The 26,396-nt window shown below is 42.1% G+C and overlaps 1 protein-coding gene across 1 annotated transcript; it reads left to right on the top strand.

Annotated features, from left to right (window-relative positions):
• Positions 1-656: 656 nt before the first annotated feature.
• LOC144783234 (uncharacterized) lies at positions 657-25,954 on the top strand. Its single transcript, XM_078662318.1, has 5 exons — positions 657-759; positions 3,320-3,447; positions 5,137-5,259; positions 20,881-21,043; positions 25,779-25,954. The coding sequence occupies exons 1-5, from the start codon at positions 657-659 to the stop codon at positions 25,952-25,954; spliced, it is 693 nt and encodes a 230-aa protein (XP_078518444.1).
• Positions 25,955-26,396: the final 442 nt, after the last annotated feature.

Here is a 26,396-nt window from a genome sequence, read left to right as displayed (position 1 = left end):
AAAAACGGGAGGTCTTTTGGATTTTTTCTTTGGCAGCAAACATCAAGGGATTAAATAACGACATCCCTTGGGAAAATGCAAATAAGTATAATACCTGACATTTGAGCAACTAATTATTTCGACATAGCAGAATCTTTTTTGGAATTTCCCAATTATTGAGCCCTCAGTCACACATTGACATAATAGTACTCTGTTCTGACTTTTCCTAGCAATCACATTAATATTGGCATCCTCTTTTCTTTTCGTATTATTAATTTTAGTATCTGTTTTAATCTTTTTATTCAGTATTATTCCCTTTTATATATTAATATCGATACATTTTTTATCTCAGCCGATACTTGAAATATTCGTTATGAATAATTCCTCTATTGCCTATTTTCATCATTATGCGCATCTGTTTGTTTAAATTCTTTTGTTTAAATCCCTTTTCTTATTTTTATTATTACATTGCTTGGCGCTAGTCCTTCCTTAGGCCAGCGCACCAGTTATTTGATGTTTGTATTCTCTATCCGCTTTTTAAAGTCTTACTTTTCTTTTTATTATTATATTTGATTGGTGCCAGTCTTTCAGTAGGTTAGCGTACCAGTCATCCTACGCTCGTATCCTTAATCACGTGGTTTCATGTTGCGTCTATTATTCGTGCGCTTTCTTCTCAGATGCCAAACAAGATTTGTGGCTTTAAATACCGTGCTACTAAGAACCGCAAACCATTTATCCTGGCAGCCGATTCCAGGCTGGTCCACATACGCGAGGCTCTAAGTAAGTACCACGTGATTTGATTGCTGTTTGAAGTCTGACTGCATTGGGTAATTTTTGGACATTGAATTAGGACCCGTTCCAATATCATGTTTTTGGCAACTTTAAGTTATTTCCGGCCTTGCCCCTTTTGTGAGATACTCTGGCAATAATTTCGGCAGCTGACTTCAGGCAGGTCCAATTTCGGGAGGTCCTTCTTTAATATTCCTGCTATGTGGTCTACTGTTTCTTCCACTGGGTCCTCTCTGACATTTTAAGGGGACTTTCTGTAGGTTGTTTTGACATCGTTCTGTAGTTTTACATAACTGACACCACCACGGAACTTTCGACCTAAGATAGATGTGTTTGGGAGTATCGAGACCCACATTCATCTTCTTTAGATTAGAGTCGGCCCACCCTCATTCATGTTATTTTTCACATGGGGTGAGCAAAGATAGTCTCTACTCACCCTGTACATTATAATCTTGTTATTAGTTGGCAATTTAGTGACAACGCATTATCCTTTATTGCAGATTATCATAAGTAGGTGCCTTTGACGTGTGTTCATATTTAACAAATCCACTGACGAGTTATCCAGGACTCCGAATTTTCATTTGGTCTGTCGTCATACAGGTAATCACAGCATAGTACATATAGGATGGCAGTCTACTTTAGACATATAAATGCAAGTGCTTATGTGGATTTACTTATTCATTGCAGCTTTTTTGTGCCCGATCATCCGGCTATCTAGTCTTTTTACTTGAAATCTACTATACTGAATCTCCTGTTGGAGTACCTCAGAACAGAACAGGTATTTATATGACTCTGCCTGTCCCTTCCTCCACTTTGAGATCCTTTTTTTGGGCAATTGGAGTGAGCAATTCATATCATTTTATAGAGGTTCCAGGTTGCTTTATTGAGATCCATCTGGTGCGTTGACGTCTATCTTTGACTTCGCACCTTCATTGCCATTATTAGGTACCTTTGCATGATCTTTTTTATTCTTCACAGTTGGTACTGCGGTAGTACACCTCAGTGAATCATTTAATTCTTTCTCTGTTTTAATAGCGACGTATATCAGTCAGAGCACGCTGCCCAGCACTTTCTAGTACATAGACTGCGATCATTGTTAGGTAAAGCTCCATGCCTTCCTGTTTCTTGGGTATCTGGGGTGCACCGCGCTTCATTGCACTTTTTGTGCACGAGCATCTATTTCACGTATCTTTTTTCTTTCTGAACACTACCTATACTCCAACCTTGTCACTGGTAATTCTTTTCTCCTTCTAAATTCAACTTCTATTGCACATGTATAACTTTAATGTCGCTTATTCCATTGTGTTGTTAACACTACATGTTGCAATGTTAATTTATAGTCACTTTTTAGTCCATCACCTCGCTCTCTTGCACCACGTTTATCCTAGTAGCCTCAGTATATTGCATTGTGTTATACAACTATGTATGTTCATGTGTATATATTTTTGTTTATATTTCGAATCTCAAGAGGTTCTCCTGAAGAAGGCGTTGTTACGCCGAAACGCTCGTAGAGAGTGTCATCGTATCTACTTTAATTCTTGAAAAACCCTTGTAATTTTTTATCTTTAGAAACACACGTTTTTTAATGTAATATTGATATATGTATTATTTGGTATGATTGCATGCTGATGTTTTAGTTTTAATAATTGATTTTTATGCACTGAAACAAAAAAAATATATACATATTTTCTTTAAAATGTTTTTGCTGTGTTAGTATACTGAGGCTTTGTTTATTAGCAGTTTGTGTGAAACCTTATCTTTAATATGTATTTTGTTGTCTAGGAACTGTTATTATTGAATTTACTGTTACCCTGTCCTAGGAACATTATCCAGACTCAGGGGATCCCTTTTTATTACACTGAATGTACATCCACAGAAGTCATCTAAAAAAAAGTTGGGAAAAAAATATGGTTCAGGGGTAGGGTTGCCACCTAACTTCTTTCCTATCAGCACCACTGTCATTTTAATGTTTCAGTCGGAACAAAAATAAGCGAAATCACCTAATGCAGGAATTTTTAGGCCTTATCTGTGGATACTTCAAAGAGCAAATATTAATAGAAAACCAATTTAAATGTGTTCTATGCGTGAGTTAATGATCCATGACAAATGATTAAAGTAAACAAAGAAAGAAGAGTCATTTTGCGAATTAATACATACAATTGTTTTTAAAGTCCTATTTTGGGCCTCTGCAGACTCTTGAAACATCAACATATTACTGCATTTTTCTCTTGGAAGGAAAGGTGGCAACCGAATTTAGGGGTTGAGATCTATTGTCTATGCCAATGCTAGTTTTACCAGTAGTTCATAAGCAAATATATATAGAGAGCATAACACTTACATTCCATATGTAATCAAGCCGTAAAAAAATAACATACAACATAAATTGCACAAGCACAAATGAATCTTGGACATTTATCCTACCTTTAAAAATTCATTCAGATTGCGCTGTGAGTTACAAATGTCTTGTGATACGTTTTTCTAAATGACTAAAGAGCAACATCTGCCTAGACATTATTCATACATGTGTCTGTTTCTTGGGTTGTCATTACAGTTCGACTGATGGAATCGGTCCGGCGCTTGGACATAGAAAGCCTTATGGGCTTTTTGGATACGTCTGCTTCTGTCAAACCAGATGAGACCATTTTATTAGGTTGTAAAATCCTGGAACATCGAAAAAAGGTATCTGTGAGTCTCCATTGCTTTACATGACACTCAAGGCAATGAGAGGCAGTGAGCTTTAGCTACATATGTGGTTACCTAACATTGTATTATATTGTGTAGTGCTGTAGTGTGACATACTAGGCTTTACTGTACTGTGAAGGACTGTGTGGTGTGAAGTACAGCTGTAATAGGTTAGGTTGTATTGGGTTGTAGTGCAGTGTGTTGCTATAATGTACAGTATAAATAAGTTAGTGTGCGATATTGCAGTGTTATATCACATTTCTGCAAACACAAGGAGATGACGAACAGAGCTCTGAAACCCTCAGTCACTCAGCCCTGTCACAGATTTGGGTTGAATCCATCATAGTTCTTTAGCTTACTTCGCAAACCAAGTTCAAACCCAGCCATATGCAAATTAGTCTTGACCCTGTGCCTCATAGTAACAGTCCAGACCAAACTGCCAAGCCAGGTCTTCCCTGCACCCGAAAAAAGAATCCTGGGACCCGTTAATGTTGAGTGTCATATAAAGGAGAGATTTCTGAGAGAGCAAGCATTCATTGCTTGTTCCTCCTCTGGGTATGGATAGTTGAGAAAAATGAAGCACCAGAAAAAGGTCAATGATTACCAGTACAAAAGGACACACACACACACACACACACACATGTATACATTTACTCTTAGACTTTGTAGTAACTTTACTGCTTTTGTCACTTCACCATTTCCAAGCATATATACATGTACAAATATTCTCCAAAGATTGGCCTGAGTCAGTGTTTTTGATTAAAATCTGCTGACAAGGTTTGCTACAACTTAGGTTCAATGGGACAACACAGAGCACTCAAGGGATCACAGTTTGTTCTTAAATTAATGAGTAGACGCATTTCGGCATTGCCTGTTTCAGGCCTTGCTTAAGAGTGAAAGGAACATCTTAAAAGAGTGTATTTTTATATGTGAACACCATCATATATCCCAATAGGGGTATTTGAAAAGAGCAAAGGGGTAAAGAGGGCTGCTCCAAAAGAATCACCCGGGAAGGCACTCCGTGAAACAAAATGAAGTGTAATGAAACGTAGCAAGTGGCAGACAAACCGTCTATGCGTTCGGCTTGTGAAACCTTGATCTATATATAGATAGATATATATATAGATATATCTTTTTTTAAATTCAAAATAAGTTCATGTATTTCTAACATTTATCTCTATTGGGTTTTATTTTACGTCCTTATCTCCATTATTTGTTATGGAATGGTGTTGCAGTTTCAGTGGTTTGCCTTGTGTGATTCTGCACTTACTCCAGATCTGGGCTGAAAAACATTTGTAATTGTTTTATGACCTTTATGGCTTAAGTAATAAAATAAGTACAGTTTGTGAATATCAACAAGCTTACCTTGTTGTGGGTAGGTGTTTGTCCCCCCCTAAACACCTCTTTAATCCTTCCTTTACCCCCTTACCTTTTCCAAAATCCCTCCCATTTTACAATAAATGTTCCCCATTTTCCAGCCACTCACCCCTATCCTTCCTACAGATAGAAAAAAACGGTAGGTATTCATGAGGGGCATAGATCTCCTCATAGAATAGGTAGGAGAGTTGGAGGCAGAAGGCTTCAGATATAGGTTTTGTGAAAAGCATTTTATAGTATGTTACAGTTTGTGAATAAATCCCTGATTGACCATGTTGCTTAGATGCATAAAATGTGCTTTTTACCCAGTTAACACCCCTGCAGGAACTAGCTATTGTACATTGTATGTACACTACCATCACTCAAAGGGATTTGACAGAGAGCAACATGTTGGTGACTTCTGACACTCTGGACAGCATCCTGAAGCACTCGGTAAGCAACAGGTTCTCACCGAAAGATGGTAATTATTCACTCAATCTTGGGAAACCTCAGGAGCTTCAGGGCAGGAGCTGCAAAACACTGCATCTTTACTGGTGTGGCAAAGCAGAATTACTCCTGATCATTCAGTCAGACATTTAGTATCCCAAATAGTTCTCTTGTGATCTGTAGCCAGTATGGAAACCAGCAGATGTGCCATTGTATTGTTAACAGGGTTATACAGATGGCTCTCCCAGAGGTTCTGAAATAATTTACAAAGGATGATTATCTTGATCCCACAATGGATATGAGTAGAGAGCCCAGCTGAAGAAATGCATGGGAGATCCAATGGGGCACTAACAAATAGCAAGATATTCCTGACATGAAAAAGTTTAATTAATTACCCAGTGGCAATAGAAGGGATTTTGTAGGATGTACCACAGGATTGGTGATATTGTGGGAGCTGCAGGAAATATAACAGCTCTTGAAAAGAGAGCACCAACTTAGTTTAACAGTGGGTGGGAATGTAATAATTAATAGGATTATATATTGGAATATTACGTATAGAATATCATTTGACATCAATATCCTGACCTAAATGTGGTGATAACTTCTATCAACAGTGTTTAGTACAGAATATGTATGCCAGACAATATACTGACAAAGATATTCTAGTAAAACAAACAAGATGATGGACGGAATGTGGCACAATGGCAAAACATTCACGCCCAGTCACAGATCTGGGTTTAATCCATCGTTATTATGCTCACCAAGCCACCCCAGTTCAGACATGGCCATATGCAAATCAGTCTTGACCCTGTGCCTCATGGGAACAGTCCAGCCCGAACTGCCAAGCCATGTCTTCCCTGGACCGGAATCAAGCATCCTAGGACCGGTTTCTGGCTATCAGCCGTCTTCAGCCAGGATAGCTTGACTCCAGTGGCTTTGTGAGCACGGGACCCACGTCTGGGCATACCCTTCCCACATAGGGTGAACAGCAAAACACACAAGATGATGGACGGAATGTTGCACAATGGCAAAACATTCACCCCCAGTAACAGATCTGGGTTTAATCCATCGTTATTTTGCTCACCAAGCCACCCCAGTTCAGACATGGCCATATGCAAATCAGTCTGGACCCTGTGCCTCATGGGAACAATCCATCCCGAACTGCCAAGCCATGTCTTCCCTGGTCCGGAATCAAGAAACCTAGGACCAGTTTCTGGCTATCAGCCGTCTTCAGCCAGGATAGCTTGACTCCAGTGGCTTAGTGACCACGGGACCCACGTCTGGGCATACCTTTCCCACATAGGGTGAACAGCAAAACAAACAAGATGACGGACGGAATGTTGCACAATGGCAAAACATTCACCCCCAGTCACAGATCTGGGTTTAATCCATCGTTATTTTGCTCACTAAGCCACCCCAGTTCAGACATGGCCATATGCTAATCAGTCTTGACCCTGTCCATCATCTTGTTTATTTTGCTGTTCACCTTATGTGGGAAGGGTATGCCCAGACGTGGGTCCCATGCTCACTAAGACTCTGGAGTCAAGCTATCCTGGCTGAAGACGGCTGATAGCCAGAAACCGGTCCTAGGATGCTTGATTCCGGTCCCTGTGAAGACATGGCTTAGCAGTTTGGGCTGGACTGTTCCCATGAGGCACAGGGTCAAGACTGATTTGCATATGGCCATGTCTGAACTGGGGTGGCTTGGTGAGAAAAATAACTATGGATTAAACCCAGATCTGTGACAGGGGGTGAATGTTTTGCCATTGTGCAACATTCCGTCCATCATCTTGTGTGTTTTGCTGTTCACCCTATGTGGGAATGGTATGCCCAGACGTGGGTCCCGAGCTCACTAAGCCACTGGAGTCAAGCTATCCTGGCTGAAGACAGCTGATAGCCAGAAACCGGTCCTAGGATGCTTGATTCCGGTCCAGGGAAGACATGGCTTGGCAGTTCGGCTGGACTGTTCCCATAAGGCACAGGGTCAAGACTGATTTGCATATGGCCATGTCTGAACTGGGGTGGCTTGGTGAGCAAAATAACGATGGATTAAACCCAGATCTGTGACTGGGGCGAATGTTTTGCCATTGTGCAACATTCTGTCCATCATCTTGTGTGTAAAGATATTTTAGTACCAGACCGTAAAGGAATGTGGCACAGGATGTCAGATTCAAGAAAATAAGTGGAGATAGCGGGTAAAATCAGAAGTGCTTGACAGGCACCATATGAAAATCCAGTATGTATGACCATATGTTGATCTTGTGCATGGGCCCGTTTTTGAAGGCAGAGCGGAATAACTATGTAAAATACCGCATTGACACCGGCTGCTACTGCGTCATTAGATTTTGCCAGGAGGACCTATCTAATATTTCTGATAGATACATCTGCCGTGTGGATTCCTCACCTTGTGAATATCCCCTTGCGTCAGCAACATTCGGAAATTCTTTTGTAGCTTCGCGCCGACATGGATCCGGACGTCACAGAGGCACGGCATCGCACGCGACTCCGCTGACGTCACCGACGCCTATAATAGGCCCACGCCGGCGTGATGACATCAGTTCCCTTTTTTCCGCGTCGTCGACGCTAACGGTTTTCAGGGATCGTACTGTAGCTTACAGTAACTTTGTTACTATTTTCATTGTATTGTCTCTCTCTTCATACTTTTCGAGATGTCGTCGAAGAAGACTGGGTTTAAAGCTTGTGGCGAGTGTGGCAAGACTATGTCTATCACCGATCCTCACGAATGCTGTGTCTGGTGTTTAAGCTCTGACCATTATGTCAAGGACTGTCTTTGCTGCAAGAAGATGACGCCGAAAGCTTTGAGAGAGAGAGAGGCGAAACTCCTTGTGGCAAAGCTTAAAAGTAAGAAGGTTAAGAAATCTTCGAAGTCTCGATCTCGTCGGTCGAGGTCGAGGTCGAGATCGAGGTCTCGTTCGAGGTCGCACTCGGAGTCGTCTTCGGCTCACGCTTCGAAGTCTTCGAGGAAGAAACACATGAAGAAGAGCCATGAGTCGCGTCATCATTCTGGGAAGGACTCTAGTTCAAGACCGAAGTCCCAGGTCAAGCTTCTGAGTAAAGAAGTGGAGATTTCAGAATCGGAACATGATGAGGCTTCGCATCCGGGTTCACCCGAATCTCAGAAACAGGTCCATTCTCCGTGTCCAATCCTTCTGGTCAGGAGGATGAAGGTGAGGAGCAGGGGGCTGGTGGAGCCGAAGTTCCGGTACCTGAGGGTTCGTCGACTCCGGTTCCGGCACCCGAAGGAAGAGGTCGACGTCGTATCGACTCCGCCTCCTCAGGAACAGCCACGAGGTCCATATCCTGAGTTTCCGACTGCAGGTCAGGATCCTTCTCAGTTCCTGAATGCCATGTTTGGTGTCTATTCCAGGGCAATGTTCCCGTCTGGTGCACCTGTTGGTCCCACGGGTCCTATGGCCTTTAACTTAGGTGTTCCTCAGGCTTACGCCCCTGCACCTTTCATGCCTTTTATGCCGGCCCTACCACCGCATTGGCATTTTCCGACACCGCCGGTGTCGTCGACGCCAAAGCGCACGACGCCGGTGCCATCGACGCCGATCCCATCAACGCCGATACCTACGACTCCGATGCAGGATTCTGCCCGACCTCGTATGGATAGACCCCGTCCGACTTCGGGTTCGACGCCGGCACTGACCCCGTCGGAGTCGATTCCGGATCCATTGGCTTCGGTGGTGAAGGAAAGATCTCGGAGAAAGGCCCAGAGACTTCTGGAAGAAGAAACATATGGGTATTCAGATACTGAAGAAGGAGAGTTGCAGGATTCTGAGGATCCGTTTGAGGATTTGTGTGAAGCCAGTGGGCTTGAACTATCACCTGAATGGGAATTGGCTTCTGTGTCAAATGTTCCATCAAAGGATGTGATACCTTATCACACTATCATTAAGAAAGCAGCGAGTCTATTGAATATTACTCTGCCCACTGCTGATTATAAGCCTAATATTTTGACTGAGGTGCTTCATTCACCCTCATCTATCATTGAACCTATGTTGCCCTTCAACGAGGCCTTGTCTGAGCCTATTTATGAGGTCTGGAAGAAACCCTTATCTGCTCCTGCAGTTTCTAGAACAGTGGCCAGGAGATATAGAGCTGCACCAGAGGACCCTGCATTTTTATCTTCACATCCTCTTCCTGAGAGTTTGGTGATACAGGCTGCTTGCTCAAAGAAATCTGCTGGTGCTTTTCCACAAGTTCCTGGAGATAAGGAATCCAGGAAGCAAGACCAAAGTGCCAAGAAGGTTTTCTCATCAGCCAGTATGGCATTAAAGTCAACCAATGCTACGTGTCTGATGGGAAGGTATATCCATGCTTTGATGGATTCTGTCAAGCAGTTGATTCCGAAAGTCCCTGAGGATGACAGGAAGGATTTTCAGGAAGTGGTATTGGACACTCAAGCAGCTGCGAGACAGGTCATTCAGAGTGGTCTGGACACTGCTGATTCAGTGGCAAGGGTCATGGGTTCCTCCGTGGGCACTAGGGGGGCTGCCTGGCTCAAATCTTCAGAATTCTCTGCAGACGTCCAATCTGCCTTGATGGACTTGCCTTTTGATGGATCAGGGTTGTTTGGTAAGAAGGCTGATACTGCCTTGGAACGTTTTAAGGACAGTAGGGCCACTGCAAAATCTTTGGGTCTTCAGTCCAGGGGTACTACCGGAAGACGTTTCAGGGGATTTGGTCGTTCTTCCTTTCGGTCTTACAGATCATCCCAGCAGCAGCCTCAGCAGCAGCAGAATACACAGTACAAGTCGTACAGGGGCAGACAAAGATCCCGCCCTAGAGGTCGTCAAGCTTCCTCCTCTTCCTCCTCCTCTCCTTCCCAACCCCCTGCCAACGCAGCAAAGCAGCCCTAGATCCGCCATTCCGGATCATGTGGGCCCAGTGGGGGGTCGGCTTACACATTTTCTACAAGATTGGGAATTAATAACATCGGATCTTTGGGTTCTCAATCTTGTAGAGAATGGGTATGCACTTCCTTTCCAGGAATTCCCTCCCAATTACCCTCCTTGCCAAGGTTATTGTTTGGAAGACCACCTGCTTCTCCTGCAGGAAGAAGTCCTGGCACTGTTCCGAAAAGGTGCGATAGAGGTGGTTCCAGAGCAGGAAAGGGGTCAGGGGTGCTACTCCCGGTATTTCCTGATCCCCAAGAAAGATGGCAGGCTTCGGCCAATCCTGGACCTCAGGATTTTGAACCTTTACCTGAAGCAGGAAAAGTTCAAAATGCTCACTCTTGCACAGGTTCTTCAAGCGCTGCTGGAAGAAGACTGGATGGTGTCGATCGACTTGCAGGATGCGTATTTTCATATTCCCATCTTGAAGTCGCACAGAAAGTATCTCCGTTTCACGGTTGGGTCACAGCACTACCAGTTTGTGGTCCTTCCGTTTGGTCTTACTACTGCACCTCGAGTCTTCACCAAGGTGATGGCAGTGGTGGCAGCTCATCTCAGGAGATCGGGGATTCATGTGTTTCCGTATCTAGACGACTGGCTGATCAAAGCGGAGTCGCCGGAAAAGGTGCTCCATCATCTGCAAGAGACAACTCTGTTGTTGCACAGGTTGGGTTTTTCGATAAATGTACCTAAGTCTCACCTGGTGCCCTCACAGCGCAACCTGTTCATAGGTGCGGTACTGGACACTACTGTGTGTCGCGCATTCCCTCCTCCTCAAAGGATTCGCGACATACAGGAGATGATTCCTTTATTTTTCAATGGAGCGGTCGTTCCAGTCCTGAAGGTTCTTCGCCTGCTCGGTCTGATGGCTTCATGCATTCTGTTGGTCAACCATGCACGCTGGCACATGAGGGCACTCCAGTGGTGCCTCCGCAGGCAGTGGTATCAACACAATGGACATCTCAGGGAGTCAGTGAAGATCTCCAGAGAAACTGTGGCGGATCTATCTTGGTGGAGCGTGGAAGGCAATCTGTCTCAAGGGAAGCCTTTCCAACTGCCTCCATCGGTGGCCACAGTGATATCGGATGCATCCACCCTAGGGTGGGGTGCTCATCTGGGGGATCTGGAGGTCAAAGGTCTTTGGTCTCCAGAGGAAAGGTTGCTTCACATCAACCTTCTAGAATTGCGGGCGATACATTTGGCGCTCAAGGCCTTCCTCCCTTCCCTTCGCGGTCAGTCAGTCCAGGTCCTGACGGACAACACAACCGCGATGTGGTACATCAACAAGCAGGGAGGAGTAGGGTCGCAGTGTCTCTGCAAGGAGGCTCTGCGCCTCTGGTCCTGGGTTCAGAACCATCGGATTTGTCTGATGGCAAGTCATCTGGCCGGGGTTCTGAACGTTCGTGCAGACAGTCTCAGTCGGCAGTTCTCTGCCGATCACGAGTGGAGGCTTCATTCAGAGGTAGTTCACGACATCTTTCGGATGTGGGGGACTCCTCGGGTGGACCTGTTTGCCACTCGCGAGAATGCTCACTGCCTGTCATTCTGCAGTCTCCAGTATCCGTTGCAAGGAGCCTTGGGGGACGCGTTTCAGTTGAGTTGGGGAAATCAACTCCTTTACGCGTTTCCTCCCATACCCTTGATTCCTCGGGTTCTGAGGAAGATTCGCCAAGACCGGGCCCAAGTCATATTGATCGCCCCGGATTGGCCAAGAAGGGTGTGGTATTCAGACCTTCTCCACCTCTCCTCTCACCCGCCGCTCCGTCTCCCTCACAGGGCAGATCTCCTCTCTCAGATGGAGGGGCAGGTTCTACACCCCCACCTCCAGACCTTACACCTTCATGCCTGGAGATTGAGCGGGGCAACCTGATTTCTTTTTCTCTCCCTCACGATGTGGTGGATGTCATTTTGTCAGCCAGGCGTGACTCCACTAAGTCCATCTATTCTTATAGGTGGTCTAAATTTGTTGCTTGGTGCAGGGAGAAATCTATAGACCCTTTGAGGTCCCATTTATCTGATGTGCTCCAGTTTGCCCTTTCTCTGGCTCAGCAGGGGCTTGCTGTTGCCACGGTGAAGGGTTATCTTTCTGCGCTGTCGGACTTTTATATGTTTGCCTGACCAGCCTTCTCTTTTTAAGTCTCCCATTGTTTTAAGGTTTTTGAAGGGCCTCACTAATAGGTTCCCTCCTACACCTTTTATTGTGCCTCAGTGGGATTTGAATCTAGTTTTGACATTTTTAATGGGTGCTCCTTTTGAGCCTCTTCACAAAGGTCACATGAGGCTTCTGACTTTCAAAACGGTTTTTCTCGTTGCAATCACCTCGGCAAGGAGGGTAAGTGAGCTTCAAGCTCTTAGTTCCAAGCCCCCATTCCTGACCATTCATGCTGAACAAATGGTTCTTAGGACCAGGGCTGCTTTTCTGCCAAAGGTGGTGACTCCTTTCCACCTTGGTCAATCCATTACCCTTCCTACTTTTTATCCTCCCCCTCACCCTTCCAAGGAGGAGGAGAGATTACACCGTCTTGACCCCAAGAGGGCGGTGTCTTTTTACTTGGACAGGACTAAAGACTGTCGAGTGGACGACCAGCTCTTCGTTGGCTTTGCTGGCTGCAAGAAAGGAAGAGCGGTCCATAAGAGGACTTTGTCGAGATGGATCGTCCTCTGCATTAAGATCTGCTACTCTTTGGCCGGTAAGGACCCACCAGAGGGTATAAGGGCTCATTCAACTAGAGCTAAGTCTTCGACCTCAGCATTGGCTAGAGGTGTGCCTGTTGAGGATATTTGTAGAGCGGCAACTTGGTCTTCCCTCCACACTTTCGCGAAGTATTACTGCTTGGATTCCGAAGTGAGGAGGGAGGGTCACTTTGCGCGCTCTGTCCTTCAGGATTTCCTGGTTTAGAAGAGTGGACACCCTCCTCCGGGAGTGGGGACTGCTGTGGGACTCTATTCACAAGGTGAGGAATCCACACGGCAGATGTATCTATCAGAAGAACAAGTTACTTACCTTCGGTAACACTTTTTCTGGTAGATACTATATCAAGTCAAGTCAAAAAGCTTTATTTCGATAAAATATCATTATCATAAAAGCAGTTTAAAAGTAATAAAATTAATAATACATATCCAGTTGATAACAAGAAATACAGCATTTACTTTGAATAAATATTATTTAAGAAAAAATTAAACAGAATATTTAAGCTTTCTGGCTCGAATGGCCCAAGCCCAAAATAAGAATTTTGCTAGGGCACAAGCATAGGGTACATAACTATCCGAAACAAGTATCCTGGTTGCCTCAGCATGGCTCCTAGTTCCGAGTTGCCGACACAAATTCTTCAGCCACACCCTTCTTGGATTGACATATTCCTTACAAACGAATAAAAAATGAGCCAATGTCTCTGGGTGGGCTGAACATGATGGACACAGGTCAGTTTTGTCTGTACAGGATTTCCATGTTTTGGTAAAAGTGTTCAGTGGAAGAGTACCCGTTCTGAATTTAAAATACAAGGACCGGGCAAAAGGTTTCCCGATTGTATCTAAATAGGGTTCACGCCTGGGACAATCTTTGAACATCAAAAAATCCTCTGTGAGTCTGCCAATGGATGGACTAGAATGCCTTTGGGAACAAGCCCAATCCCGAAAGAGGTTTTTGAGAACTTGTTTTGGAGGAGAAGTTCTGCTGGACCAAGAGTCTGATAGGCCCAAACTTATCAGTAGATTTTTCATATCCGTTAACCATTTGACTCTGGCCCAATGCGGTGACTCCATTATTTCTTCCAGACTTCTCGCATAGGCACTAAGTTCCTCTACCCGCCAAATGCGGGCCCATAATAAGAGGGGGCGAAATTTCGCAATTTCGCCAATCTGGGTACAGCCGAGGTCCATAAATAAGGGCAAAAGGGGGGTACTTTGAGGGAGGGACATTATTTGCCTACAGAATTTATTCTCAGATTTCTGCAGTGCTTGAGAAGATGCAAAGCCCCAAAGTTCAGCTCCATAGAGCGCAGAGCTGACACCTTTGGCGGCATAGATCTCTAGGACTGTTCCTATGGGTTTGAACGAACTGGAACGTTGCTCCCTTAATAGGGCACCTGTGATCCTTTTGTGATTCAGCAGCATCTTATCTAGATGGGGAGTCCAATCCATTTTGTCAGAAATGCGAATCCCTAAATAATCAAATTCTTTCACCCTTTCCAGGGATTCGGTGTTTAAAGTAGGGGGGCGCACTTTCTGTTTAGGGGGATTAAGGACGAGGTATTTAGTTTTGTTGGTATTTATGACCAAGCCTCGGTCGGAACAAAAGGATTGGAAATTATCCAAGAGTTTCTGTAGTCCCATAGGGGTTTTGGAGATTAGGAGCGTGTCGTCCGCGAAGAGGAGGGTCGGTATACGTACCCCCCCCAGGGATGGTTCGTCAGATGGAGATTTAAGTAGGTGCTCCACCACCCCATTAATGTACAGGGAGAAAAGGGTGGGAGCCAGAACACATCCCTGGCGGACCCCTCTCTCGACCGGAATGCAGCCTGTTTTCTCTCCTCCTGAACCCCACCTAATTTGGGCAAAGCTGTCTTGATGGAGCCTAACTAATAGGGACAATAGGTACTGTGGGAGCCCCATGTTGGCCAGAACCCTCCATAGCGAATCCCTGGGGACGAGGTCAAAGGCAGTCTTTAAATCGATGAATGCGAGATAAAGACTGCCCTTGCCTATCACTACCACCTTCCAGTGGATCATCATAAGCCTAAAGGCCTGCTCTATTGTTCCAGTGCCTACTCTAAAGCCGGCCTGAAAATCGGTAAGTATTTTGTTTTCATCCACCCAGTTGAGTATCCTGAGTAGAATAACTTTACCGACAACCTTTTGGCTTACATCCAATAAGCTAATTGGCCTATAATTGGACGGATCGTCCCTGGGGCCTTTCTTGTGGATGGGAACCACCTCTGCCCCCTTCCAAGAGGCAGGAACGGGGGCACCCCTACAAATGGCAAGAAGGAGGGAGTGGATTACTTTACCCCAATTAACACCATCGGATTTTAACAGATCCCCAGGGATACCATCTGGTCCTGCAGCTTTTTGTGGAATAATGGAGTTGATAGCGTACTCTACTTCCTTTAGTGTAAAATCGGGATCACCAGGGAAAAGGGAGTAGTCGACATGGGGAAAGGAATGAACAGACCCTCTTCCATTCATATCGTCAAGACAAGAATACAGTTTAGAAAAATGAGCCTCCCATACCTGACCCGGAATATTGCAGGTTACAAGGTCAATATCCGGTCTGTTACGCGCCCTTATGATGTCCCAGAAGGATTTAGAATCTCTTTCCATGCTAGCTTCCTTAAGTGTTAGCCAATAGTTATCCTCCCACTCCCTTTTGGCTACCAGTAAAGCCTTTTTATGGTCTCTCCTGGCAATTTGAATTAGAGGGAGAGACTTCCCTTTAACTGCCTCTATTAGGCGTGATTTGGCCTTCCTGCAATTTGCCGAATACCAATCATGCTTGCCTTTTGGTTTGGGTTTATGTTTCCCCACTGGCAATTGTACCCAAAAGAGGTCCCCAATAGTTTTTATAGCAGCTTCAAAAACAGCGGTGACCTTGTCTGCTGCTATGGTCAGATTGATAGAGCCAATTTCAGCTTGCATACCCTTGACCACTACGTCTATTGTGGATAGTTTGTCGGTGTTACACATAAACTTACTCCACTTTAGACGCCTACCACAAGTAGCGACGGTAATCCCCTGCAGACGGCCAAGAGAGACTGGCAGTGCTTCAATGTTCCAGGGATTTTTTAAAGATAAGGAGAGTGGGTTATACTATATCTGCCCGTGGATTCCTCACTGACCCACCCGCCTCCCCGTTGTCCACTCTTCTATGCCAGTGGTTTATATGATGTATTATTTTATGGTCAAGGATTTGTCTATTTCAAATGTTTTATTGCATTTGCTTCACACTGTGTGTGTTACCTTGATTTCTATACTGCGTATACTGTGTATATGTCTACTGTCATCGGTCCGTCCGTGTGCCTCGAAGGCACGGAAAAAAAGGCGGAACTGATGTCATCACGCCGGCATGGGCCTATTATAGGTGTCGGTGACGTCAGCGGAGTCGCGTGCGATGCCGTGCCTCTGTGACGTCCGGATCCACGTCGGCGCGAAGCTACAAAAGAATTTCCGAATGTTGCTGACGCAAGGGGATATTCACAAGGTGAGGAATCCACAGGCAGATATAGTATCTACCAGAAAAAGCGTTACCGAAGGTAAGTAACTTGTTCATTAGGTGCTAGTCCAGAATTAAGTGCAGCAAGAAAGTATAACTTGTTTCACACTGTGTGAATTGCGGTCGTAGTATTTAATTTTCAATAAAAATATAAAAACTTAATGTGACACTGTATCCACACAATATATTTTAAACAATGGCCTTTTTAACTAAGTAAGCTTAAGCAAGTAAGTTTGATTTGTAAAATTCATGGTTAATTAAAACCATTGCACGGATAATAAAATCGGAAAAGTTATTAACTATAAAACATGGCATTTTTTAAACAATTATTTTCATTTACACACCAGTTTCTAATTTATTTCCATTAAGAAGTCTTTAAGTAGGAATATAATACAAGTGCTGGATTTTTTTAACTACCATCACTGATACTTTTATTCAGTAGTGACTGCTGCTGAATAGTGGTGGTGGGGCGGGGCACAGTGGGAGGTGGTGGGAAATAATAAAAATAATTAAAAAGCACTTACTTATACCACCGACTGCAGCCTGCCGCCTCTTCTTCCTCCCTCCTCCTTCCACTGGAAGCACATAGCCTCCCAGAACCCCTGATCAATCACAAGGCTGCCTTACAGCAGCATTGTGATTGATTGGATCGCCGTGGTTCAGCGCTCAGACAGGGGCTGGTAGGCTGTGCATGTTCTCCACGCAGGCTGTAATACAGCTTCCGTGGAGAACATGCAGTGTGCACATGACGCTTTGGCTGGCCTGAGATGGCCGGCCAAGCCATCATGCGCACTTTAGGTGCTGCCACGACTCCTCCCCCTGTGACATGCGGAGCCCAGCTCCACCCTCCTGGCTTCAGCTGCAAGCTGAATACAGAAAACAAAATGATAATTACAAACATTATTAAATTTTATTTTTTGTATTCAGCTTGCAATTCAAACAGTGGGGTGATGCTCATCCACCTTAACGGAGGAGCCGCCAATGCTATTGTGGGTGCAATATTCAATTATTCCCTTTTAAGGGTTTTAGTTACGAGTCTCCCTACTGTTAGCACTCACAAGACAACAGTCAATTTTTTTGTTACCTAGTGTTTGCACGTTATTTGTTTTATCATTCCGGGCCATTTAGTTTGGTGTAGTGGTATTTTAGAGTTCAAAGGGATGAATTATTTTATTGATATTAAAGAGTGTCCCTCGGAAGGAACCATGGAAAATGATCTGCCTCTATAAAATGAGCGTACTGACCGCCATGATGCAATGCAAATTTTAGGGACATTTGACACCACCAGGTAAACTCTACCCCGCACCAACACTGCACTTACATACCGCACGTTCAATACCTACAACATACATGAAACCTATATCCCAATCTTTGCTGTTCTACACACCTGCAACACAAACTACATCAGGTATGACTAGCTAGCATATAGTTCCTTCACCACCACATGCAGTCTACACTGCCATCAACACTCGTTAATTCAAGTGACTTCACCCTTTTCTGAGCTTCTGTCTAATATAGGAGTGATAAAGGCACACAGAGGCCAAATAACGTAAACACTGCACCTAGATACCCTAGAGTAACTCATTCCAGAAACAGGGACCACAAAGTGTTAATAGAATAGGAGATGTATCACAAAGGTTTACATTTGGCGTCCCTGTGGGTAAGTTGTGTCCCTTTGCTCTTGAAACGCCAAAAGTATGAAATAGAGAGATAGGGAAAAAAGAGAAGAACTACTCTGGATGTATCTAAACCAGAAAACATTCATCCCATGTCCCTTCTCCCTTCCTGGCTAAAACTATTGAATTTTACATCAATTCTATTTTAACCAAATTTGTGGAGTCCATCGAAATATTGGACTCTCAATGGTTTTAGATCCCAGCACAATACCGAATATGCCCTGTTGGGGGGTACTGAACATCTGCGGGACTCCCTAGATGAAGGCAACACTTCTACTCTGTTCCTTCTTGATCTAAGTGCCACGTTTGACACAGTAGTACTTGAGATCTTTTTATGGAGCTTACAAGAGATAGGTTTTGGAGGGAAACATCCTTTACAACGCAACTTTTACCACGCAGTGCCTTTACGACGCATCTTTTACAACGCAAACCATTACAACGCATTGCGCTGGGGGGCGCTCTAGGATAGGTAATACGTTTAATTTACTGTCCAACACCTTCCCTAGTGTCCACGGGGACTGGAGTTGGAATAGTAGATTAAACTATTCACTATCCAGCACCCCAAAGCGCTATGCGTTGTAAAGGTATGCGATGTAAAAACCGCGTTGTAAAGGCATGCGATGTAAAAGTATGCGTTGTAATGTCATACATCCGGTTTTGGAGGTTCGACTCTAACCTGGCTTACGTCATTTCATTCAGAGAGCATTTCAGGTTGTTTCTTCCCCTTTTTGCTTTCAGGTGCACACTGTATGTCATGGAGTATACCCCAGGGACAGCTCTTAGCCCCAGGCTATTTAACATTTATAATCAACCTCATGTGGTGGTAGCAAAAGACAGGGGGCTCTCATTAGTATCCTATGCTGATGTTACTCAGCTGGTGATCTCCTTCTCCAACAACTCTAATTAGAGTCTGATCAAATTCCATGATGATATGGTGGTCGTTGCGGATTGGATGTCAGCCAACTGTCTGCAGCTAAATGTTTCAAGTGTGTTTTCATGGTGATCACCATGAAAACACACGACTTTCAGCAAAACATGAATTAATACATTGTAACATTGTGAATCATTCTGATTTTCTTGAATACAATGGTTGTTCAGCACACTTAATTACGTACTTGTTTAGTTTGCAGGCCCCTGAGGAAGAGCTTTTTTCAAGCTCGAAATGCATTGGGCATTGAGGAAATTCTTCATTGAAGTTTACAAGAATATGATGTATTTTGAAATTTAGTTAAATTCTGCAACTGTAATTTTGCAATTGTATGTTGGGTTTTGGCCCAGTTAAGAAATGTAGTAACATACTTTTTTGTTGAAATTTTGAAAATATATGTGGTTATCACAAGAAAAGTTTGTGTATTGAACTTGTTAATTTAGAATAAATTGCAAGTGGTTTTTGAGTATTAGAACCACCCCAGCAACAGTGCGCGGAGGTTAAGTGTTCTGTACACTTAAGATAGGAGGTTATGACGTAGGCAAGTTAGGGGCATACGTGCCACCCTCGCCGCACGCTTGGAAATTATAAGGTTAAATTACGTTAATTCATAGAAGTCCTTCATATTAAGCAGAGGACTGCTTCTCCAATCTTTGATTCATTCAATCTGAAACTTTTGCCAAAAAGAAATAGAACTGTAATAGAATGCACAACAAAAGAGGGAAAGGAAGAAATAATGCAAACAAATAGTAAGAAAGTGAGAAAGAATGAGAAATTAAGAGAAAGCAAGAAAGAGGGAATACAATACATTAAGGAACAAGAGACATGAAAGCAAGGAAAAAAGAAAGAAAAGGAAAGAAAGGCTAGAAAGAAAGTAGAAAAAGAAGAAATTATTTTTCAGAAAAGGGTATTCTGCATCATCCAGCACTCTCAGCTTTTGAGTAAATCATAGAAACCGGCACAGTGTTTTAAATAGCTTTGTCATCTGTATGGCACCTGCATATCCTCAAGCTTGTTGACAGGCAATTATCATATGTGAGCTACTCAGAAGCAGCCTGCGAGCTACTAGTAACTTGGCGATCAACCAGTTGGAGACCCCTGTTTTTAATCCACCAATAAGAAACATGCCTTTGTAAACTTTTAAATAGCATACATTCCATCACCTACAATTCTTCTCCTTCTATGCCTTACACTAACACCTACACCAGATATCCTATAAATCTTACACTATTTTCTCCTTATCAACCAATGCCACCAACATTTCAAACTCACATTATTTAACTCACATTATTACCTGTACCCCACATACTGACTAACAACCGTTGCACCACCACAGTCATTCTCACCACCCTCCAAATCATATGTCTCACAAAATTTGGTAAATGGCTGTCAAACCGAGGATGGCCATCAACCAACCATTTTGTACCTAGAAGGAAACTCTAGGTACCAAAATAAATGTAACAACTCAAGTAACGTCCACTGACATCCTAGCGAACCAAAATGAGTAAGTGCCTTCTGTGAGTACCAAAATGGTAGTAAGTTTAGGATTTTGTCTTACGTTATTTCTGTGAATCGGGCCCTAAGTGTTTGGTAGTTAGCGATATTCTGTTACAAACGTGAGGGACATCTTGTCCTCCATATTACAATTCCATTATATCCTATGGAACTTGTAATATGGCGGACAGCATATCCATCACATTTATGACGGAGTATCCCATCCGCCAAACTTATAATCAGGGCCTTAATTATGTGTTTAGGCATCTCCTGTTTCACAATATTGTCTGCATACCTGATACTTTGTACTTAATTCTTGTTTTGGATTTGTTTATCTCGTCTGATGTTTTTGTCATAAATCATTTAAATGACTAATATTTCATATTTCTACATATTTAGGAGAATTCTGCTGAACTTGAAAGGATGGCTTTAATGTGTCAAATTGCTCTTACCAAGTGGATACCAATGTCAATATCTTCTAGGATTGTAAATCTGTTTATGGTGCCATCTATTCAAGAGGAGATTGTGTTTTGGGCCATCCATCAAATGACAATTCAATACGGTAATTTCAAAAATGCTATGTTGTTGTGGAACACTGTGATCTGTGGCAATCTAACGGATTCTACATTGCTTTTAGGTATGGCTGCAGATAGTATTATCTGACTTTGGCTCATGTCATCACACCACTCAAATACACAGATAGTTGGCTTTGAAGCATGTCCTGACAGATGTTGGCTTCTTCTTTCGGGTCCCTTAATAAAGTGTTTCACATTTTGTATTAGCCCATGGTGGATTAATACATTTTACAGTGGTGTTTGAAAGTGGGTCAATCACTAGCATTGCATTTCTATGCAAATTGAAAGTGGAAAGAAGCCACACAGGGTATATTTAAGTTATTTTCTACATATGTTTCAAACAAATAGTGGCATTGAGAATAGAAGGCCATGACTTTGTCTTTTCAACCCACATAGTTGAAACACTTAATTTGTGAGGAAATTGACAATGAACAGGAAAAAAATATAACAGCAACACTATCTGTTGCGACCCCATGTCATAATGGTTATGCAAATCAACTCTAAGATGATTACTTTCCAGACAGTGCTCATTAAAGAAACAAACATCTCAGTGCTAATTCTATCAGGAGGCTTCAAATATGGAGCTCCAGCAATAGGCCTTTAAAGTGAATGGTTGTATCTTAAATATAGGTCCACCGACAGCAATTCTTGTAGGACAAACATGGATTGCTGCTATTTTGGTTATTATGTTAAAATGATACATATTGTTTTAGATTTATTGTCGTTCGTAGTCCTTTCACTTTGCACATTCACATTTTAGCACCATATACCCGCACCAGATGTTCCTTACAGGTGTTGTTTCATTATGTCTCTTGCTAAAAAACAGTTAAAAACTAAACAGCTCTACACAAACTAACTACATAACTATGAAGCCTTTCTTCTTACAAGGGTTTTGGATTTCTGTAAAAATGCAGCAACCCTGCTATAATTCCGCTCTCCTTCATCACCATTATAAAAAAGGTGCAAGTGAATCCAGGGAATCCAGGGTAAAGACAACGTGAAACTTTCTTTTCCACTTACTGATGGGGGCTGATTGCCTTAATTGAGCTGTAAAAAGTTGCTTTGCCTGGAGCATGTTTTGGCTAAACGCCCTACTTGCTTTCTCCTGCAAAGTTAGTATAAACTTTGCTGTAGATGCAGAAATGCATCAACTGCACCAAGATGCAAAAATTGTAGTTAGGTCTTACTTGTGGGAGCCATGTTAAAAAGGAGTTGCAGTCATTTTGTCAAAAAAGAAAGGTGCCCATTTTCCTGGTAAACAGTCAAAATATTGACTACAAAATATCGAATGGACATAATATCGAGTTTTAAAAATAGATTGGACAAAATATCGACTGCACAGAATATAGACATCAAAAATATCGTTTTTAAGGTAAGTAATGTAATATCGAATGTTAAAAATATAGAGAGTTAAAATATCGAAGTATATAATATAGGTTATTAAAATTATCGAATTTTTAATAATATCTAATTTTTTATAGTGTTTTTTATGTTATTATATGTGTGAAAAGTGTGTATTTACGTTATTATTTATTTTAATTAATGAAATGTGTTTTTGAATTTTTGCGTAATTTCATTCTGTAGCGGGTTGTGGGTTTATAGGGGAATAGGGTGCGAAGTAATTTAATTATAATTAATTAAATATGTAAATTTATTTATTGGTATTAATTTTTTATTAATTGTTAATTATTTATATTTGGTAATTAATCAAATTTTAATTGGCAATTAATTTTAATTAATTGATTAATTGTTAATTATGTTAATTTTACTAATTTATTTTCTGTAGTGGGTTTATAGGGGAATAGCGTGAGAAGATATTAATTTATAATTAATTAAAAAAATTAATTTATTTAATTGTATTTAATTAGAATTAATTGTTAATTAATTTTTAAATGTTAAATTATTAATTGTTAATTTGTAATTGATTTGTATTAATAGGTAAATATTCGTAATAATTATTTTTAATTTGTAATTTTAATTGATTAATTATTATATTATATTAAATTGGTGATTACGTTTAATTAATTTTTTATAGATATTAATTTATATTTATTGAAATAATATATGAAGTATTTAATTTCACTACTATTGCACTCTCTGGAGTGGGAATAGTATTTTTTACCACTATGCTATCCAACGCTTTCCCTACTGTTGCAGTCATTGGAGTGGGAATAGTAATTTTTACCCCTACACTAGCCAACGCTTTCCCTACTGTTGCACTCACTGGAGTGGGAATAGTAATTTTAACCCCTACGCTATCCAACGCTTTCCCTACTGTTGCACTCTTTGGAGTTGGAATAGTAATGTTTACCCCTACGCTATCCAACGCTTTCCCTACTGTTGCACCCACTGGAGTGGGAATAGTAATTTTTACACCTACGCTATCCAACGCTTTCCCTACTATTGTACTCACTAGAGTGGGAATTGTAATTTTAACCCCTACGCTATCCAACGCTTTCCCTACTGTTGCACTCTTTGGAGTTGGAATAGTAATTTTTACCCCTACGCTATCCAACACTTTCCCTACTGTGGCACCCACTGGAGTGGGAATAGTAATTTTTACCACTACGCTATCCAACGCTTTCCCCACTGTTGCACTCACTGGAGTGGGAATAGTAATTTTAACCCCTACGCTATCCAACGCTTTCCCTACTGTTGCACTCTTTGGAGTTGGAATAGTAATGTTTACCCCTACGCTATCCAACGCTTTCCCTACTGTTGCACCCACTGGAGTGGGAATAGTAATTTTTACACCTACGCTATCCAACGCTTTCCCTACTATTGTACTCACTAGAGTGGGAATTGTAATTTTAACCCCTACGCTATCCAACGCTTTCCCTACTGTTGCACTCTTTGGAGTTGGAATAGTAATTTTTACCCCTACGCTATCCAACGCTTTCCCTACTGTTGCACCCACTGGAGTGGGAATAGTAATTTTTACCACTACGCTATCCAACGCTTTCCCTACTGTTGCACTCTTTGGAGTTGGAATAGTAATTTTTACCCCTACGCTATCCAACGCTTTCCCTACTGTTGCACCCACTGGAGTGGGAATAGTAATTTTTACCCCTACGCTATCCAACGCTTTCTCTACTATTGCACCCACTGGAGTGGAAATAGTAATTTTTCCCCTACGCTATCCAACGCTTTCTCTACTGTTGCACCCACTGGAGTGGGAATAGTAATTTTTACCCCTACGCTATCCAACGCTTTCCTTACTATTGCACCCCCTCGAGTGGGAATAGTAATTTAAACCCTACGCTATCCAATGCTTTCCCTAATGTTGCACCCACTGGAGTGGGAATAGTAATTTTAACCCCTACGCTATCCAACGCTTTCCCTACTGTTGCACCCACTGGAGTTGGAATAGTAATTTTTACCCCTACGCTACCCAACGCTTTCCCTACTGTTGCACTCACTGGAGTGGGAATAGTAATTTTTACCCCTACGCTATCCAACGCTTTCTCTACTGTTGCACTCTTTGGAGTGGGAATAGTAATTTTAACCCCTACGCTATCCAATGCTTTCCCTACTGTTGCACTATTTGGAGTGGGAATAGTAATTTTTACCCCTACGCTATCCAACGCTTTCCCTACTGTTGCACTCCCTGGAGTGGGAATAGTAATTTTAACCCCTATGCTATCCAACGCTTTCCCTACTCTTGCACTCCCTGGAATGGGAATAGTAATTTTAACCCCTACGCTATCCAACGCTTTCCCTACTGTTGCACTCTTTGGAGTTGGAATAGTAATTTTACCCCTACACTATCCAACGCTTTCCCCACTGTTGCACCCACTAGAGTGGGAATAGTAATTTTTACCTCTACGCTATCCAACGCTTTCCCTACTGTTGCACTCACTGGAGTGGGAATAGTCATTTTTACCCCTACGCTATCCAACGCTTTCCCTACTGTTGCACTCTTTGGAGTTGGAATAGTAATTTTTACCCCTACACTATCCAACGCTTTCCCCACTGTTGCACCCACTGGAGTGGGAATAGTAATTTTTACCTCTACGCTATCCAACGCTTTCCCTACTGTTGCACTCACTGGAGTGGGAATAGTCATTTTTAACCCTACGCTATCCAACGCTTACCCTACTGTTGCACTCTCTGCAGTGGGAATAGTATTTTGTTACACTTCTGCTCTCGTACGGTAATAATATTGGATAATATTTAATTATATTATGTTACTATATATATATGTTTTACCAAATATGATTGTAATTTGTTTTTTTATAACTTTAATTAATTATTTAATTATTATAAGTTAATTTAAGTATTTTTAAGTATATTTTAGTAATTAATTTTAACTATCAATTTAATTTAACACTGTTTTTAATAAAGTCGACATTTTAATAAACTATATTTTTGTAAGCGATATTTTGGACTCGATATTTTTGTACTTACCTGTTTGTAGATACAAACTCGATATTCTGTCTGTCGATATTTTGGCATCTATATTTTTGCTAGTCGATATTCTGTCCGTCGATATTATGTCAGGGATCCCATTTTCCTATATCAAATCTGGTGAAATTTGGTTCCCCTTTACCTCGGAGGTTTGAAGTTTAATTTGCTGCTGAGTGGAAAATTTAGAAAGCCATGCATCAAGTTATTTTCAATATGTATCATAACAAACACATGAGCTTTGTAGCACACTCATCATTTTAAGTTTGTATTCGTCTTTCTTTTCATTAATAATGTTTTTTTTATTTTCTCTTGCAGGACCAGAAATTGAATCACACCTGGGTCTGATTCTCAGAACCTTCTATCCTGTAATGAAGACTGCTTCTACAGTCAACCAGAAATATTGGTTTAGCCTTGGTGTGTACCTGCACTGGTGGAAGGGTGCGGTTCTGTATGATGGTTGGGGGAGTGTGGGGAAAGGACACCTTTATTAAGTTCCCTTTTGTAACATTTGCAGAGAATACCCTTCATGCAAAGAGATGCAATTTCTTATGTCTGATTGGTGCAGAGAATAATAGTCCATAGTCATCCCATAGTTTTGAACAACTGATAACTTATCTCCATTGAATTCTCATTTGTGGCCCAAATCAGAATTCAACTGCAACATTGGTATGCATAAAGTGTAACTCCACTACTTTCTAGTACATCTGCCAATTGAACTTGCATGCTGAGCTGCTGTGTCAAGTTTGCCATGTCAGAAGGGGAACACATCTCATGTCTGAAGAGCACACCTCCAGTAAAAACCTATTATTTTTAGCAACAAAATATAAGGGCCTGATTTAGAGTTTGGTGGACAAATTGCTCCATAGCAAACTTTACTTCCGTTCCAGCGGACTTATTACAAGTCCTTTATATCCTATTGTACCTATAATTAGA

The sequence above is a fragment of the Lissotriton helveticus genome, chromosome 9 (genome assembly GCF_964261635.1).
Source record: "Lissotriton helveticus chromosome 9, aLisHel1.1, whole genome shotgun sequence".
Taxonomy (NCBI): Eukaryota; Metazoa; Chordata; class Amphibia; order Caudata; family Salamandridae; genus Lissotriton; species Lissotriton helveticus.
This window is presented reverse-complemented; position numbering and strand designations above follow the sequence as displayed.